The following is a 19,350-nucleotide window of genomic DNA, read 5'->3' as shown; positions in this document are numbered from 1 at the left end:
AAAATGAATATTTTGCATTGACAAAAGTATGGAGATCTTCTGGTATGATACTTCAAATTTAGCTCTGGCGGCTTTGAGATGTTTCTACACCTTGATTGGATAACCTGTGGTAAAATCAGTTGAGTGGACCTAATTTTAAAAGACACACTCCTGTCTATATAAGGTCTTACAGCTCACAATGCATATTAGAGCCAAAGCCAAGCCATGAGTTGGAAAGAACTGCCCGTAGAGTTAAGAGACAGGATTGTGCGGAGGCACAGATCTGGAGAAGGTATAAAAAATTTCTGCTGCACTGAAAGCTCCTAAGACCACAGCGGCCTCCATAATTCTTAAATGTAAGAAGTTTGAATCAACCTGGGCTCTTCCTAGAGCTGCCGACCCACCAAACCAAGTAATCAGGGGAGTAGGGCCGTGGTAAGAGAGGTGACCAAGAACTTAAGAGCCGCTCTGGTTGAGCACCAAACATCCTGTGTGCAGACGGGTGAAACTTCCAGAAGGTCAACCATCACTGCAGCCTTCACCAATCTGGGCTTTATAGCAGAGCAGCAAGATAGAAGCCTCTCCCAGGTAAAGACATAAGAAAGCCCATCCCGAGTTTGCCTAAAAGACTCTCAGAATGTTAAAAACAAGATTCTCTGTTCTGATTAAACGTACGATCACAAGTGTGAAGGTACTCTAAATGTTATACCTGGAGGAAACCAGCCACCGCTCATCATCTGCCCAATACCATCTCTACAGTGAAGCCTGGTGTTGGCAGCATCATGCTGTGGGACAGGGAGACCTGTCAGGTTTAACCCTTTCCAATCCACTGTCTGACCTCTGAAGACATTATGATTTAAGGCTGTACAGCTCCGTTGTTGGAAGACGTACATCGGGGTTTTCTTACTGTACATTGCCAGCCTCTCTGCTGTCGGAGCCTATCCAACGTGTCACTTCATGCAGTACTGGCTTTAGCCAGCATATAGTGCCGTTGTATAATGGCAGAAAAAGAGTACGCCCCCTAGGAAAACCAGGATACAAATTGGATTGGAAAGGGTTAATGGAAAGCTGAGTGGAGCAATATATAGAGATATTCTTAATGAAAACCTGATCAAGAGCACACGGTACCTCAGACTGGGCAGTATAGTCACCTTCCAATTAAGACCCTAAGCACACAGCCAAGACAACACAGGAAGGGCTTAGGGACTATAATGATGTCCGTTCGGTTTCCGCTCAGCTGCCCGGCATTTTACCAGAAGAAAAAGTGCCTAGGATGCGCTCGCAATATGCAAGTGGATGCATGAAATACTATGCAAAACCAGGGGGAAAAGAGCACATCTGGGCCTCATTAGGCTACATAGCCTTCTAAATTAGATCTCAATAAACTTTACATGTTTGACATTAAACAAGGCAAACGATGAAAATCGATGATCAACAAAACTGTCACATATTTTTATTGTTCGTATTACTTTTTGATCGTTTTCCTCAGAGTACAGGATGTCTCCAGATATTTGCAAAAATCAGACTGCGGCCCGCACTGCTTTAGGCCACAACCTTCACGAACTAATAAATGGTGGCCCCTGTTTCTGAATGTAAATCTGTGGCAGATAGAAAGAACTCGTCTGAAGCATCTGGGATTTACAGTTCATTGCGATCAGATGGAGTGATGTATCTGTAGAACCATTCATTGCGAGTGTATGGTCAATAACAATGGCTTGTTGTTGTTCTGCTGAGAGCACATTAGACACGGCAGACAGAATATTTTTTGTTCTCCAGTACACAACGTACTTCTTCAGGTTTGTAGCCCCAGGGTCCCATGTTGCCCTATGATTACACATCAAATTGCTAAATTAGACAGTTACACAATCATATTAGCACATTACATAATTCTGGTAACAGTAGTAATTATCATTGAAATCACAGAAACTTACTGCCATATACTTACTGATATACGGATACAAGGGGGCAGGTATATACACCACTCAACATGCAGACAGCCAGACTGCTAAATGGAGGAGCAAGTAAAGCCCCATTTACACGCAATGATTATCGCTTAACAAATGGCCGAACGACTGAATGAATTGGCAACTTTGTTGCCTAAAATTTAATGGCTTGAAATAGTCTTTTTTTCTCTCATTAGCTAAAGTAAACTTTAGTAGAAGTAAAACTAGTTATTTGCTCATGTGGGAGTGTGTTTATGGGAGAGATTATCTGGCCAACAGGATTCCATTGTCTTCTCTTGACATGAGTAAACAATGTACTCATTGTGTGTGCAGGGCATACACAATAAGAGCATTGTTTATTCCCCTCAAGTTGTCAAGCCGCTCAAAAGACTGAACAATTCCCATTCTATTGGAGCGAATTTTGAACTGTCTGACCACTATTTTTTTATGAAGCCATATTTCAATCCAGCAGGCTGTCCTGCACCTCATAGATGAACCACACTGGCACCCTGGGCTCCCCCAGCATTCAAAACCGCACTGCATGTTACTGAAAAATACCAATAAATATGAGGTATTGGTTCATATTTCGGCCAAAATATGTGAGCCCACAACCCAGCGTAAAGGGACCTCATTTCTTGAGAGTCCCTACACTAATATTAGTTAAAATCACAGAAAGGGAAATATAAGCAGACAAAAACAATCACAGAAAATGGCCGTATTCTCACTGATATACAGATACAAGAGGGCAGGTATAAACACCACTTATCCACCAACATGCAGACAGCCAGACTGTTAAATGGAGGAGCAAGTAACACATGTGAGGACACTGAGGAACAGCCACTTACACATCCTCCTTATATTAAGGGGGGGGGGGGGGAGGGCTGCTTAGTGCTTATTCCTGCACAAAAAGTGAATACAGGGTGTTATTTATATACGTATTTATCATTAACATGCAGTGCGGCTTTGAATGTAGGGGGAGCCCAGACTGCCGGTGTGGTTCACCTATGAGGGCAGCTTGCTGGATTGAAATACGGCATCATTAATAGGCTGTAAGCATTCCTGGTGCACTACACATACCATGTGGCCTGACATCTTCTATTTACTTTTTTGTGCAGGAATAAACACTAAGCAGCCGCCCCCCTCAATATAAGGAGGGTGTGTAAGTGGCGGTTCATCAGTGATCTTCGCATGTGTTAAGCCCAATTTACACGGAACGAACTGTCGGGCAAAGGATGCCAAACAGCACGTGCCAGTGTCGCTCGCTCCTGTACTGTTACACAGGAGCGAGTATCACTGGCATCACACAGAGAGTGTCCGGCACGGAGGCAGGGCGGCTGGGCGCTGACAACGCTCAGGCGCGGACAGCATGAATGCGGGGTGGCTGGGGAGCCTTCTCCCTCTGCCCGCCTCCATTCTCTGTAATCAGGCAGTCGTTCAGAACTGAATGACTGCTGTTTACACGGGACGACTATCGTTCAAACTCCCGTGGGAGCGCGGGGCTTTGAACAACTCTGAACGATAATCGTCCCATGTAAATGGGCCTTTCCTTGCTCCTCTGTTTAGCTGTCTACTGTCTGTTGGGGAATAAGTGGTGTTAATATTTTCCCTCTTGTACCAGTATAACAGTGAGTATATGGCCGCTTTCAGTAATTATCTTTCAATCATTCTTGTTATCTTCTCTAGCTTAAACTTTTAACCAAGTCATTATCAGGGTCTACTCTCACCTTGAAGGGCTTTTCCCATTACTTAAGGCCCCTTTACACGTAATAAATTTGAGCGATAATCGTTCAGTGTGAATGTGAAAAAAAAAAAAATCGCTCACTTGTCGTTATCCGTTGTTTAAACTGACTTTTCAGTCAGCTTAAATAACCTCGTTAGTGCTCGCTGGCTTCTTGTCCTGCGTAAATGCTTCCCGTTCAGCACTTCCCATAGGAGGTGAAGCACTGAGCGAGAAGCGGACCAGAGGCCCGCCGCAAGACTTTCTGTTTAAATGCTCTGAACGAGTGCTGACGGCCTTAGTGGTGACATCAGCGCTACATGATCTTAGCGGTGCAGGCGTCCAAAAGACTGTCAGCTCATGTAAAAGGGCCTTTAAAAAAGCTCCGCAGTCACTTTGTACTTCCTGGTTGCTGCTGACCCGGACATGTGACTGCTGCAGCCAATCACTGACCACAGCAATGACCTTCATGTCCACAGAAATACTTATCCAGGGGCAAAGTAGATCTTTCCAGCATTGCACGAGGGTATGCTGTGGACACCCTCTATATATAAATGACAATTCATCCTTCAATGACTTGGATTGTTTGTAGAGATGAGCGAGCACCAAAATGCTCGGGTGCTCGTTACTGGAGTCGAGTTTTTTACAATGCTTGAGCGCTCGGTTCAAGTAACGAACCCCATTGAAGTCAATGGGAGACTTGAGCACTTTTCAAGATGACCCATGCTCTGCATAGGGAAGGTTGTGTGATGTGTGATATATATATATACATATATACATACTCTCTCGGACGAGCATGCTCGCTCATCTCTAATTGTTTGGTTAAACAGGTAGTGATTCACTCCTGTGCCACCACTTTTACATAGTTACCTTATAAATGACTTTACCCTCTTGTAGAATGTAAAGCCTCTCAGGCAGGGCGGCATACTTGGCGCTGCACAGATTTTGCATAGTATCTAAAACCACAGGGCAAGATGGCAGCTCCTCCATCAGGCGTTTAGCCGCAGCAAGCCGGTCCTGGATGTTCTGATGTTTCTTTATAGTTATATTGTTTTTTAAAGCCCATCCATCTACAAATGGAATAAAATTAAGAATTTCATTGATAAAGTTGTACTGAGGCCATCACACACCTGGATTAACTAGCAGACATGTCGATGTAACAGGAGCTACTGTGTGATCTATTAGATCCTATCAGGCTACAATGTGGAGGGACTTCCTCCTTGTTCACTCTCCCCGACAGTCAATGTAAAATCCCCCTCCCATTCGCCGTAGGAAATATTCATACGCTGTAAATTTGTTGCAGTCATTTCTGTCAGTTCCATTCATCTGGATGGGCTTGTTTTGACAGCAAATCCATGGATTTCTGAAAGATCCATTCAGAGAAATGGGAAAGTCGCAGAAACTTCTGCAACAGATTTGCCACATGTGAATATACCCTTAGTATGCAGAAAATTATTGACTTTCGCCCGTTAACAAATCTGTAAGTTAATGTACAGATGTAGTAAAGTTTAACTTGATGTGTTAACATTCTGCGACAATTTACTATTGTTATATTGACACAACAAAAGACACTGAAAAGCAATTAGAAGGGCAAATAAACTATGGCACATTTCAAGAGCCAAGTTGAACTTTGCTACATCTGTAACACCCACTCTGAGTATTCAGTAGTCTACTTCCGACAACGTTTTTGTAAGAATGGTGCCCAGATGATTAGTTAATCATGGGGCTTCCTGCTGCTGGGATTCCCCTATAATCCGCTGTAATCTGTGGGGAAACCAGCTGCAAGAGTTCAGTTTCCCTGCATTGCCATCAAAAGGGATGTGAAAAGTGGTTGTCTCACTAAAATAAGTTATCCCCTTTCCACATTATAGTTGGTAATTATCTGATCAGTGGTATCCGACAGCTGGGACCCCCACGAATGACAGGAACAGGGGTCTTAAAAGTCCCATAATGAATGGAGCAGTGGTCACTCATATACACAACTGTTACATTCATTTTAGCAGGACTGTCAAAGATAGCCGAGTGAATCATAGAATGGTAGAGTTGGAAGGGACCTCCAGGGTCATCTGGTCCAACCCCCTGCTTAGTGCAGGATTCACTAAATCATCCCAGAGTGCTTGAATTTACCTATCTCTAGTAGTTTCATTGAAATTAAGGTAGCAATATGGTACTGGTGTATCTTGTCTCCACCGGAAGTATGGGTGGAGACATGGGTTGGGCAGCACAGTGACAGGGAACAACTATGTAACACCCCCCAGTACCGGTGCGTACAGTTAGGATTACGGTTATCCTTAGTGTTTTAGGGTTAGGCTTAGGCATAGGGTTAGGGGTAGTATTAGGGTTAGGGTTAGTCTGCAGGTACAGCTAGAGGCGTAACTTGAAGCTTCTGTGCCCGAATGCAAAATCTGTAACGGGCCCCTTAAACTATAATGCTTTAGTCACAGTACTGGGCTCCCGATATGGAAAAAAAAAGTCTTTTGGGCCCCTTAAGGCTCATGGGCCCGGGTGCAACCGCATCCCCTATAGTTATGCCCCTGGGTACAGCAGCTAAAGTCACCCGCTGTGCTGGTCAGTGCGACGCCAAAGACGTAGCATGCGCAGCAGCAGCAGGAGTGCCGGAGTAGTGTTTACCATCTAGGAGGCCGTTTACAGCAGTCACGGGATGTGGACACACCCTTGTCTCCACCCACAGTCTCGGTAAAGACAAGATACACCAGTACCTAGCAATATCTCGAATGCTTATGATTGTGGGGTATCAGTGTTTGGATGATCAGATAGTTATCATTAACTAACTGATCAGATAGTTAGCACTTATCCTGTGGATAGAAAACTAAATGTGAATGGTAGCACACCCTAGTACTGGTCAGGACGTGGTGCAATATCCAGACGCCACACTGCCACGGAGTTCAAGAGCACAAAGAACAGACAGCACCCACTTGAGCATCAATGTGAAAATCAGGAAGGTTTATTAGAAACACTCCAGTTATACACAGATCTGGCAAAGGTTTGAACAAGATGATATTGGACCAGCGGCCGCCGCAGAAGCTTCTCAACCTCCCCTTTGGTTTGATAAACAGTTTCTACTTGCCTCATCTGCGCACATTTGGGGAGTTTCCAATGAACCTTCAAGATTTTTGCACTGATACTCAAGTGGGTGTTGTCTGTTCTCTATGTGGATAAGGGATGAATTGTTTTCATGGGAAAACTCCTTTAAGCATTACACAAATAAACAGGCTGTCTGTATAATGGGCTTGCCTGGTCATGCGGAGGAGGAAACACTTTGTAATCACTTCCACTTTGGCTTCTATTTGACGGTCTTGAATGTGTTACCTCCCTCTATTAGCTCACAATTCCCTAACTGGGTATTTGAAATTGGGTTTTCCAAACCACAAAACCCTTTTAAAAACACCCTTGACTTACTATATACTGCAGTGCTGTGTGTTTGGGGCACTACGCCTGCACGTCAAATGTATCATATGTCATACCAAAAATCCAACCAAATAGACTTCCAGTACAGTAGCCTTGAGGACTAAACTGTGCCGGAGAGGCTTAAGCGCAACTCACATAGGACAGCACACATACACCAGTCCCCATGCTGTCTACTTGATGTGGATGGTGCACATTCACATGCAATGGCATGTTCTATTTCTTACCCATGAAACAGACGGGAATAGGACATGCCATGAGTTTTTTCACATGGACCATCAGTCTGTGTTAAAAACAACAATGCACATAGCCTCACAGGCCAATAATGGGGCTGTGTGCTCTCCATGGATTAACAAGGACAGCACACGGTCACAAATATGGTAGCGTGCACCTAGCCATGGTGTCATACCTTCTGCATGAGCTTCATCAATGTAGATGATCAAAAAATCTGCCACAGAGCTGAAATCTTGGACAAGCTTATTGAACTCACTAAGCCTGAAGAGAAACGGGGGTCATGTGCAGCTTCCAAATGTGAGGACCAAAGGACGTTGACCTGAGACAAAAAAAAAATCATATAAAACCACATAACATAAATACAAATGAGAGTGCACACAGCATCCAAACACAGGCCTTAAAAAAAATTACATATGAAGTCCAAGGAGGCATCCATTATCAGGGGTGTAGCTATAGGGGGTGCAGAGGTAGCAGTTGCTACTGGGCCTAGGAGCCTTAGGGGGTCCAAAGACCCCTCTATTACATGAGAAGACATTAGTGTTATAAATGCGGCATAGTAGGTAGGGGGATCTGCTATGGGTTTTGCATTGGGGCCCAAGAGCTTCTAGATCTTGCCCACCTTAGAGACATGTAAAGCCAATCTCTCACTGGTAGGCTAAAACCAATCTCTCACTGGTAGGCAGTCTGTTATGGTTTTCCAGAAGTACAGGGTGTTCCGTTCACACCTCCCATATTTCAATCAATCAATATGATAAAGTTATGATGAATGATGGATTGTAATTAGCACTAGCAGACATGTCAACTGACCAGGGAGGGAGTCACCCTGTGTTTAGCCTCTCCCACCCAGTCACCCTGTGATATAGAATTTTCACCCTTTTTCCAGGGTGGAAGGCCAAAAATAGAGGCCAGGCCCAGCAAAAAAATAAAATAAAATCAGCCATTATCATTGGATTAATCCAATAAATAGTGGCCTGTATACTTACTCTCCTCACTTCCAGCTCTTCTTCAGCTCGGGCCCCGCTGCTCTGGTTCCTGACACCATCCAGCATTATGACGTAGTATATAGAAGTGCACACAATGTGCTGATGCCAGACAGCATCAGGACCAAGTGCAGCAATTTTGGGAGCAAAGAGGGTCAGTGTGTATTCTGGTCTGGGTACTAAATAGTATTTTTTGTCTGATCTGGGGTGTGACTATATTTAGGGGTGTGGTATGGAGTCTGAATTAAGTTAAAGGTATGAGCTAGATATAGGAGATAGGAATATATTTATGAAGCTTGCTCAGGTCTGATAGTAATATGAGGGGTCTGAATTATTTAGGAGGTCTGATCTGTGATCTGATATTAATATAGCCACACCCTTTGGAAAGGCACTCCCACTTTGCCTCTCAAGTATCACCCTGTGAAGCTCTCTCCAAGGTTGGCATTTCTGCATTAGCTGAAAGAAAAATACAAAGAATCTGGGATCTCATTTATCAGACCTGCTTATAGAAAAATGGTCTTTGTTGCCCTGTATTGTCAAGGCGACAAGTTCGGATACGGCTTTAAAGAAAGACAAGTGGGTTGATAGAAAACAATTTATTTAATAAGATAATAAATGAAATTATTAAAAATGGATAATAGTTAAACTAATTTACATAAAATAGGTTATATTGCACACTTTTACACTATTTCTAAGGCAAAGGTTAAATACTGATATCACCAAGGGATATACATGAATATATTCATATTACACATGAATATACTTACAACACATAAACTACATCTGTTCAGCTGTATGAATCCCCACCACTGGACAGAGTCCATCACCTTGGTGTCCACTCTTGAACCATCATCTTTCTGAGTTTACAATCAGCTGGAGAAGCGACAGCCAAAGACAGAAAACCCCTTTGGGAACTACACTGTGAGAGAGCGTCCCCTTGTCAGAGCTTATAGGCTTCTGATCATCTTGGTTCTGCCCCAGCTTATATACACAAAAAGATGTGTACCTGCAATTATTGATAACTTTTATTCACACATACCCAGGGTGCAGCCAATCCCTCAGGCATCTAGGAGTTAAGGTGCATTTACACCATAAAGATTTTGTATAAACTACTAATTGCTACTAATGCCTATTAGTACCAATTAGTAGCATGTGAACCTATGGGAGCTGTATTCAGGAAACAGACCACCCGCTGTTCCCTGATTACATTCCCTTTGTTCTACTGGGCTGACCACTGAGACAATGTAATCAGCGCTCCCCGAGCAGAACACAGCCTGCAGTCCTTCTTATCAGCTGTTCTGCCGAACGATGAATTTCATGCAGAACTGAAATTCATCGTATGGCAGAAAAGTGAAAGATGGGCACATGTATACACAGCAATTATTGCTCAAAAGATGGCTTTTGAGCAAATTTTAAGCAATAATCATTGTCTAAATAGGCCTTAAATGATCCCAAGACCATTCAGTAATTGATGGCTCAGTGTCAGATAATTACAATGTCAAAGGTCACAAGACCATTCAGTAATTGATGGCTCCTTGTCAGATAATTACAAACCTCCATTAGTTTACAGGATAACAATCTAAACAACTGTGCATAACTAAATGAGTTTTACAGGCTCAGGTCAATTACAATTCAGATTGGTTTTATCCTGACAAAATTAAGGATATAAGAAATCACTTTATACAACTATCTATACATGCCCACAGCAACCAATCATTTTACTTGAGCAGTATAAGAAAAGAGAAGCTGAGTTGTGATTGGTTATTACAGATAGCAAATACATTTTAGTGCAAGATAGTTTTGATAAATGAGGCCTTTTGTCTCAAGAATTTTGTCTCATTTTAATTTATTCCTGACAAGTGTACAGAAGAGACGCACCTGATGGAAAATCAATTAAAGGGGTTCTGTCATTAGAAATAAAAAAAAATCAACACTTACCTATTCCTTTCCAGGCAGTCTTCCTACCACATCTTCTCCTCCCTGATCTTCTCCCGGCATCTTCAGTCCCCGGGTGATATCACCTCCAGCCATCCTGATCCCCTTCTTCCTGTGATGAAGCGTACATTCACACATTCTGCAGGTCAGTGTATGCTACATCACTAGTGACTAGCGGGAAATGCCAAAACCTATGCCGGGCTATTGCTGCCACTGCTCATGCGTGCTGTCTTGCGGAAATAGTATAGCAGAATGCTACAAATGAACACTTCAATGCAGGAAGAAGAGGATTCGGCTGGCTGGAGGTGAAGAGCCAGGAGAAGATTGGTGAGGAGAAGATGCTGTAAGAAGACTGAAGGGGGGGAATAGGTAAGTATTGATTTTTTTTTCTAATGACAGAACCCGTTTAGGGCGTGGTTCCAGATGTTACTCATGACTGGAAGTGTTTCTAAAACAGTCTGGGGAAGCTTGTTGAAGTGTTTACTTTGAAAAAGTGGAAAACATTTGAAAAATCAATTCGCCAAGCAATTATAGAATTTAACGTACCACCTGTAACAGTGAATTGAGGACTTCATGAGTAGCTACATATGTATCCTTATGAGTGCAAACTGCCCATCACTTGAATTCAGATGACAAGCCGAGAAGACAGGAATTTGCTACCAAAATGCTTGATTGTATCAACACTGGTAGTCACTAGAGATGCGCGAGCATACTCGCTAAAGGACAAATACTCGAGCAAGTATTGTCCTTTTCGAGTACCTACCCGCTCATGAGAAAAGATGCGGGTGGCGGTGGGGGTGAGCAGTGTGTTGCGGGAGTAAGCAGGAGGAATCAGGGGGGGAGAGAGATCTTCCCCCCTCATTACCTCCCGCTCTCCCCCGCCGCCCGCCGCCAGCACCCGAATCTTTTCTCACGAGCAGGCAGGTACTTGAAAAGGACAATACTCACTCATCTCTAGCAGTCACTTTTTGGGAAACATCTTGTTTTAAGACAAGGTCACATTTTATCTGTCAAGATATGTCAGTCAGCGTAATGTGCGGATATGAGGAGCTGAAAATTGCTGTGTCTACATATCCAATATGGCCCACAACTGAATACTTGATGTGGTGTAATGAAGGACATTTTTCTCAGTGAACATAGAGTAAAGGGCCCCGTACATCTTGACATGTTTAGACAGTTACTGTATCCCCAAGTAACCGATCTGCAGCCTAACATTCTCCACATTGGAGTATGGATGTTCAGAGTTCCCACAATAATACCTTTCCAGATCACTAGATTGGGTGCGGAGCTCCAGTTTGGTGGTTCGCCCCGTTCACTAGATCTTACACCAATGGATTTCTTCGTCTGGGATTACATGAAGGACTATGTATTTGCAATTACATTGAATGATCTCTCAGATTTGCAGGTCCGTAACCATGATGTGATTCCTACTGTAACAGTGGGCATGTTGGAGAGAAGGTGGCAAGAAATTGAGTAGACTGGATATTGATTGTGTCCCATTGGAGCACATGTAGAGGTCTACTAGTTTGTGCCAAAACATTTCTTGACCTGTTCTTACACTTCCTACCATTTTATTTTCCTACCATTTATACTTTCTACTGTGAACAGACCATGATGACCGGCTTCTTAGAACTACTGACTGTTGATTTCTCTGGCCACTTCTCTTTCCAATTTGGATAATCTATTACTTCTGCCTAATGTGCACTCATTATGTTTTGACAATCTTTCTAGGCTCCTCAGCCAGGAGGTGCAAAGAAAGGAAGTCAGGTTTTCACTGTATACGCCTTGATGATATGCCAGATTATAAGCTTTCGGCAGGTAAAATATTAACATATGGATCACTGCAGGCAATTGGTGGAGTACCTCACCCTGTTCCTTTCTCACCACAAGAACATTCTTTTCACTAAATGCAAATATCAATATATGCTAAATATTTCCTAATTGCCTGATTTACATCTATCGGAGGTCAACTCATTTCTATTCTCTCAGTCTGAGGATATGTTCACCATTCAGAATTACATTAGGCAAACCCACCATGGAATGGATGTTTAAGGCAATATGTGACAAAAATCCGCAGATCAAACTTGTTGTGAATTTGCATGCAGATTAGCTCAATTGTAGTTCTCTAAGGGTGAAATCACGGCGGAGGAGCACTCCTGACCCTGGGCTAGCCTGGGCAAGTCACACTAGATATTGTAAGTGAGGCTAGCCTCAATCTGACAGTATGTGTGCACACCAAGGAAAGGGTGAAAAACAGCATGTTAGCAGGCTTGCTCTTGGAGATAGGGCTCATATTGTGGATACTAACATCATACAAAACTGAAGTACTTTGGCCACATAATGAGAAGACAGGATACTTTGGATAAGAATCTGATGTTGGGGAAAGTGGAAGGCAAAAAGAAGAGGGGCCGACCAAGGGCAAGATGGATGGATGATATCCCTCAGGATACGGACTGGACTTTGGTGGAATTGGGGGTGGCGACAGCCGACAGAAAGCTCTGGCGTGAGCTGGTCCATGAAGTCACAAAGAGTTGGAAGTGACTGAACAAATAAACAACAACAAACATCATACAAGTTTCTGATGCTCGAATGTGGGTTATGGACTGTGTTATTTAAAGGGACATTACAGGTGAATATAGTAACTACCTTTTCTAAGAGACTGTAATAAAGTGTTAACCCCTAAGAGGAAGCTCTGTCATATATTCCATAACTGGACATTTATCAATAAAGGCGTAATTTGCGCTGGTTTTATACTAGAATATTTAGAAGCAGTAGAAAAAAACTAGTAGATGCGTCAAAAATTTTGAAAATACACCAAATTTTGACGAAGTTTACCAAAGAAATACACAGAGGCCAGGAAACACTCAATAGAAGAGGCATAAGGAGCTGAGATACACAACAATTTATGGTAAATGTGCCAAGATGGGAATTTGTTTGATTTCACTCAAAATCTACCTCAGACTGCGTGCTGGGGTGATATTTACACCGCGTGGCTGAGCGCCTGGATTCACAGCCAAATAAATTACGTTATCACACTATAATATTAAAAAAGTTTAAAGTTTATAAGAACAAGAGCAATTCAAGTTTCAAAATGACAAGAGATGAGGGGAAAAAAGACTAACAGAATGGTATTTAACAAGGAGAAATGCAAAGTCCTACATCTGGGCAAGAAAAATGAAAAAAGCACATACAAAATGGGAGGAATTGGGCTAAGCAGCAGCACATGTGAAAAAGACTTGGGTATACTAATAGATCATAGAGTGAACATGAGTCAACAATGTGATGCAGCAGCAAAAAAGGCAAACAAACACAATTCTGAGATGTATTAAGAGAAGCATAGAGTCTAGATCATGTGAGGTCATTATCCCCCTCTACTCTTCCTTAGTCAGACCTCATCTGGAATACTGTGACCAGTTCTGGGTACCCCACTTTAAAAAAAGACATAGACAAACCGGAGCAAGTTCAGAGAAGAGTTACCAAGATGGTGAGCGGTAGGCAAATCATGTCCTATGAGGAACGGTTAAAGGATCTGGGAATGCTTAGCTTGCAGAAAAGAAGGCTGAGAGAAGACTTAATAGCTATCTACAAATATCTGAAGGGCTGTCACAATGCAGAGGGATCAGCCCTATTCTCATCTGCACAAGGAAAGACTAGAAGCAATGGGATGAAACTGAAAGGGAGGAGACACAGATTAGATATTAGACAGTGAGGGTGATCGATGAGTGGAACAGGTTACCACGGGAGGTGGTGAGTTCTCCTTCAATGGAAGTGTTCAAACAAAGGCAGGACAAATATCTGTCTGGGATAACTTAGTGAATCCTGCACTGGGCAGGGGGTTGGACCCGATGACCCTAGAGGTCACTTTCAACTCTACCATTCTATGATTCTATAAGTACCCTAAAGGTATGTTCACATGGTAGAATTCACTATGAAAGTGACATGTCAGCAGAAAGATGTGGTTTTTGACGCGGTTTTTAGACGTGAATTCGCCATGAGAACATACCTTGATAAACAGTTGACAGAGCGATGTGTTGTTGTGAACAATGTACTTCCAGCACCAAAAAGATCACGAGTCAGGCGTGTGATGGAGCCTTTTTCAAAGTTACAGCCAAGGTGGCTCAGTGTTCCAACCATATGGAATACCTGTCCTGTCTACGCAGACACAGAAGTTGGCCCCGCAGCCAGAGGTGGTTACCCAATGCAGAGCTTCTGCAAGAGAGACTGGTAAGGAACCATGTGTAAGCAACAAGTCATCACCTGCTCGGGTTGCTTCACTTCTGATTTCCTTGCATATATTGGAAGGGCCATTTAAGAACCCACGCATCTTTGTCAGTTTATTTGATTACATTTAAAGGGCCAGCACAGGTTTTGTTTTTTTTTACAGCAAATATTGCTTTATTACTGCAGTACAATTTTGTATATTCATTGGAAAATGTTCTCTTTATACCTTAGGTATTCAGTGTGGCTTTTAATATTATCCTTATGTCCTAGATGTTCAGAACGTTATAGTATATTTCATTGTAGGATTGGAGCAAAACGTCACAAGAGACTTTCTGTGATTTCTCACTGATGGATTAATAAATATACTTCCAATTAATATGAGTGCTGGATTCTCTTAGTGTCCATGCAGCTCTGAGGCAGCGCCAATTTTCTACAAATGTTTTAAATATTTTTTTAATTTGTTATTTTTAGTTAATTATATTTTTGTAGACACTAACAATTTTTCACATGATATTAATCAGGTGATTATGTGGGAGATTAGCTCGGTAGCATGCGGGTTTAGCGATATTCATAGACGGAACACCAGCGGATGTAGTCCAAAGCAGGCGTGCCCTGCGTTTATTTTTATATCAGCAACATAATAAGTCCAGCCTTAGTTTCAGGCAAACAAATAATAGTCCACAATCCAGCGATCAGGCAAACAAACAATAGTCCACAATCCAGCTATCAGGCCATCCCAGCCTGATCAGGTCGTACTTAGCGGGTGCGGCACACAGCAGGGCTTCTATGTCCAGCCGGTCACACAGGCTGCCAGGGTCCAGCAGTCATCTTTTTAGCTCAGTCTGGTCCTCCCAGAAACACACCTCTGCTAGGTGTTGAGGTGAAGAGCGTCTCCCTGTCCACCTCTGGCCTTATCAGCCACACACTCTGGGCTAACAGCCCGGCAGCTCCACTGAGCTGTTTACCTGGCCTTCTCAGCCAGACACTCTCCGCCTCTCCTTGGTAGGAACTGGCTTTTTATCTTGTTCCTGCTCCACCCTTTGGTTAACCCTCGCCATAGAAGTCCTGTCTCTGGCCCTCTACAGGCCCTCCTGTGTACTGCACTACTACAATAGGTACTTCTTTAACCCCTTCATGACATGGCCTATTTTGGCGTTGAGGACCAAGCGATTTTTTGGTATTTTTCCATCTCCATTTTTCAAAAGCCATAACTTTTTTATTTTTCCGTGGACGCGGCCGTATAAGGGCTTGTTTTTTGCGTGGCGAACTGTAGTTTTTATCGATGCCAATTTTGGGTACATAGACTATATTGTAAAATTTTTTTTTTTTTTTTAATGATAGCAGAGAGAGAAAACGCATCAATTCTGCCATAGATTTTTTTTTTTTTTTTTTTACACCGTTAATCATGCAGCATAAATGAGACTTTCCATTTTTTCTGCAGACCGGTACGGTTACAACGATACCAAAATTCTAACATTTTTTGGGGGGTTTTCCCACTTTTCTGCAATAAAAACCCTTTTTTTTGGAAATCTTTTTTCTATTCTAAATTGCTGCATTCAAAGTCACGTAACTTTTTTATTTTTTGATGTACAGAGCTCTATGAGGGCTTAATTTTTGCGAGACGAGCTGTAGATTTTATTGGTACCATTTTGGCATACATACGACTTTTTTGATCACTTTTATTGCGTTTTTAGTGAGGCAAAATGCTAAAAATGAGCATTTTGCCGCAGTTTTTTAGCTTTTTTTTTTAGCGTTTTTTTCGGTGCACAGTCAAAAGATATGTGCAACTTATTGTACGCATCGTTACGGACGCGACAATACCAAATATGTGGGGTTTTATTTTTTTTTTACCTTTTTTTATGCTAGTCTGAGAAAAAGCATAAAAAATGGTTTTTTTACTCTTTTTTTACATTTTTTTAAATTCATTTTTTAAATCTTTCTTTTTTTTTACACTGTTTGTGTCCCTCTGAGGGACTTTAATCACTGCCCTGATGATCGCTGTCATAATGCATGGCAGAGCTACTGCTCTCCCATGCCTTATCGCTCATACAGCGATCTCAGGCATAGGCAATACAGGACGCCAGTGTCTGGCGTTCCTGTTGCCATGGTGACAGGCCGGGCTCTCGCGATGTCATCGCGAGTTCCGGCCGGAGACACAGAGGGAGCCGCGCTCCCGCTGTGAACTCTTTCCCTGCCGCGATCTACTTAGATCGCGGCAGGGAAGGGGTTAACAGTGGCGGGCGCATCTCTGATGTCCGCCCGCTGCTGCAGCGAGACGCCGGCTGTGACTGACAGCCGGCTCCCGCTGCGGGATAGCGCTGGATCACATATGATCCAGCGCTATCTCCAGGACGTAAGTTTACGCCCTGTTGCGGGAAGTACCCTGCTCCCAGGACGTAAACTTACGCCCTGCAGCGGGAATGGGTTAAAGGTGTTGTGCCAGAATTAACTTTTATCGCCTATCTACATGATAGTTGATAAAAGTCTGAACGATGGACTCTCACCAGGATCCCATGTCTAGCTCTTCTCGTCATAGCGGAGATGTTTCTCCAACTGTAGTGACATAACATTCAATGGAGCGGTGGCCGCATATGCACGGCCAGTCCTCCATTCATTTCAATGCGGCTGATGGAAATACTGTAGCTAATAGTTTGTACTCTGCTATCTCCAACAGTCCCATTGAAAATGAATGTAGCGTCACCGCACATGCATGACAATTGCTCATTCACTTTCAACCTCCCACTCTGCAGGGAACTGCAACACAACCCCCATTCAAATGAAAGGGTCAGTGATACAAGTAGCTTTGAAAATCACCGAGCACGGAAAAAGCAGACGAGACCTTGGTCCCTTTGTTCTTGTGATTGACATGGGAAATAATATGAAGAAGAAGCAACAATTAAAGAAGTATTCTCAACTCAGTAAGTTATCCGCTATCCTAAGGATAGGGGATGACTTGCTGGTCAATTGCTCGGCTTTGGGACGTACCAGAGGTGAAATCTCGGGATCGATGGAGGTCCCATTGATCCAATTCCCACCAATCAGCAAGTTATTCCCTATCCTTAACTTTCTGAAATGAGACAACCCCTTTAACTAATGCTGGGGCTTCTTCATACTGACCATCAATGTGGGCGGTAGCAATCTGTCCACCAACGATCAGTAACCCCCTAGTATTCCCAAAGTCATGTGATGAGTAGCTGGGGCACAGCAAAAACATCCAACCTACCTAATGCAATTCACTATTTTCACCTGGTTTTAGTTTTCTTCAACTTTAAGCTCAGTTTATACTGATGTTCTAAACACCTTTTGTCCCCTAAATCCCAGCTAAGGGAACAAGAAGAAACATGAAATGTACTTTTTTTTGCTATAGTCTAGAAACATTAGACTGTTCTTGGCAGGAGACATAAAATACTTGCATTGAAGGGCATCATTTTACTTATACTTTATATTTCACTTTAATAGATCGCCTATAACATTTTCCATTTTTATGTATTTTATTGCACTATTCAAAGTTTATAAGAACATACCTGCTTCCAAGGAAGCCCCACAAGTCATTGAAACGAAGAATCACACCAAGTCTCGAAATGTTGACAAAATCATCTTGTCCAACAAAATAAATCTAGTCTATGTATACATGTTTAGGAGAATAGGCCCAGCATCTATATCCGATCCATCTGGGAACGAAGAAGGTATTTACATCAGCTCTTACCTCGGAAATAATCCCAGATGTAATGTAGTTCTCCATTCATGTCCACCACAGGTGTATTGGGTGCAGGTTGTCCCAAAAATGCTTCATCTTCTAACCGAAGCCACATAATCTGCAGAACTGACCACAAGAACTTGAAAGTGAAAACGGTGGGTCCCCAGTCTTCATACCGAAACTTTGGAACCTGTGCTCCAGTCATCTCAAAGCGAGATTTCAGAAGAGTTTTCATAGTTTGTGGAGCAAGGAACATGAAGAACTTACCCACAACAACATATAAAAAAAGAGAGAAGAAGATGAGAGCCTTCTGCACGCACCGCGCAGCACACTTTATCAGCCGGACAGACATCTCCATTATGAATAGACCTATCTAGTAGCTGTGAACTTTAAAGCTCTCACAAGGTACTTTTTTCTATTAGTGGCTAAACCTGCTTCATTGAGATTGTCCCCTGGAGGAACTATTTGCTGGCAGCAAGCAAGAGCTAGGTGTTTCCTTTTTTTTCAAACACGCTATGTGCTTATGTGAACATGTGACGAAAGTATAAAGAAAATAAAAAGAGTTATTAGGGCTTATATCATTAGGCTACAATGTACTTGTTAGTACACTAAGTAATCATTGTGGTTACCAATAATAAACTCATCAACTGAGCCGTAAGACGACACTTAGCAGTAAGCAAATTCTATGTGAATGGATAGAAGACTGTCTATGCTTGTGAAAATTATAAGAAAACCCAATCCCTGGATGGATACTACTGGAGAAGTAAGGACCTATCAATAAGAAGCTTGAACGCCCAAAGAGAAGATAAGATATTTGGACACTAATTATTCTATGGGTCACCAGACTCCTAATTGACTCGTCATATGGTACAATATTTGATGGGTTGAGCTATGTAGTTGGAGTGTTTTGTGCACTCTCATAGGCTTCATGTATCAAAACTGACTTGGAGAAAATTGGCCTACACATGTCATGATTCTCACCGGAGATGTTTATCTTTGAGCCCCAAAAAGTTTGCTCTAGCTAAACGGAAACCCTCTCTAAAAAGGTCGCTGAGGCAGACATGGTCTGCGTGCGTAGGGAAGGTTTCCTCAAGCTTGGTAGATTCAAGGCCCTTTGGTGGGGTTCAAAACTTAGGGTTAGCAACTGTCCACTGACTGCTTTCTGTGAATGGAGACGGGTGGACCGGAACGATCCCCAGCCCGCTCCGCTTCCATTCC

General features: G+C 42.7%; 1 protein-coding gene across 1 annotated transcript; it reads right to left on the bottom strand.

The window, feature by feature from the left end:
* Positions 1 to 1,403: 1,403 nt before the first annotated feature.
* DIO1 (iodothyronine deiodinase 1) lies at positions 1,404 to 18,545 on the bottom strand. Its single transcript, XM_066597529.1, has 4 exons — positions 18,142 to 18,545; positions 7,475 to 7,618; positions 4,510 to 4,709; positions 1,404 to 1,803 (listed from the first exon to the last, which is right to left on the bottom strand). The coding sequence occupies exons 1-4, from the start codon at positions 18,488 to 18,490 to the stop codon at positions 1,720 to 1,722; spliced, it is 777 nt and encodes a 258-aa protein (XP_066453626.1). The 5' UTR covers positions 18,491 to 18,545; the 3' UTR covers positions 1,404 to 1,719.
* Positions 18,546 to 19,350: the final 805 nt, after the last annotated feature.

The sequence above is a fragment of the Eleutherodactylus coqui genome, chromosome 3 (assembly GCF_035609145.1).
Source record: "Eleutherodactylus coqui strain aEleCoq1 chromosome 3, aEleCoq1.hap1, whole genome shotgun sequence".
Classification (NCBI taxonomy): Eukaryota; Metazoa; Chordata; class Amphibia; order Anura; family Eleutherodactylidae; genus Eleutherodactylus; species Eleutherodactylus coqui.
Note: the sequence above shows the minus strand (reverse complement) of the source record. Positions and strands in the feature narration are given on the sequence as shown.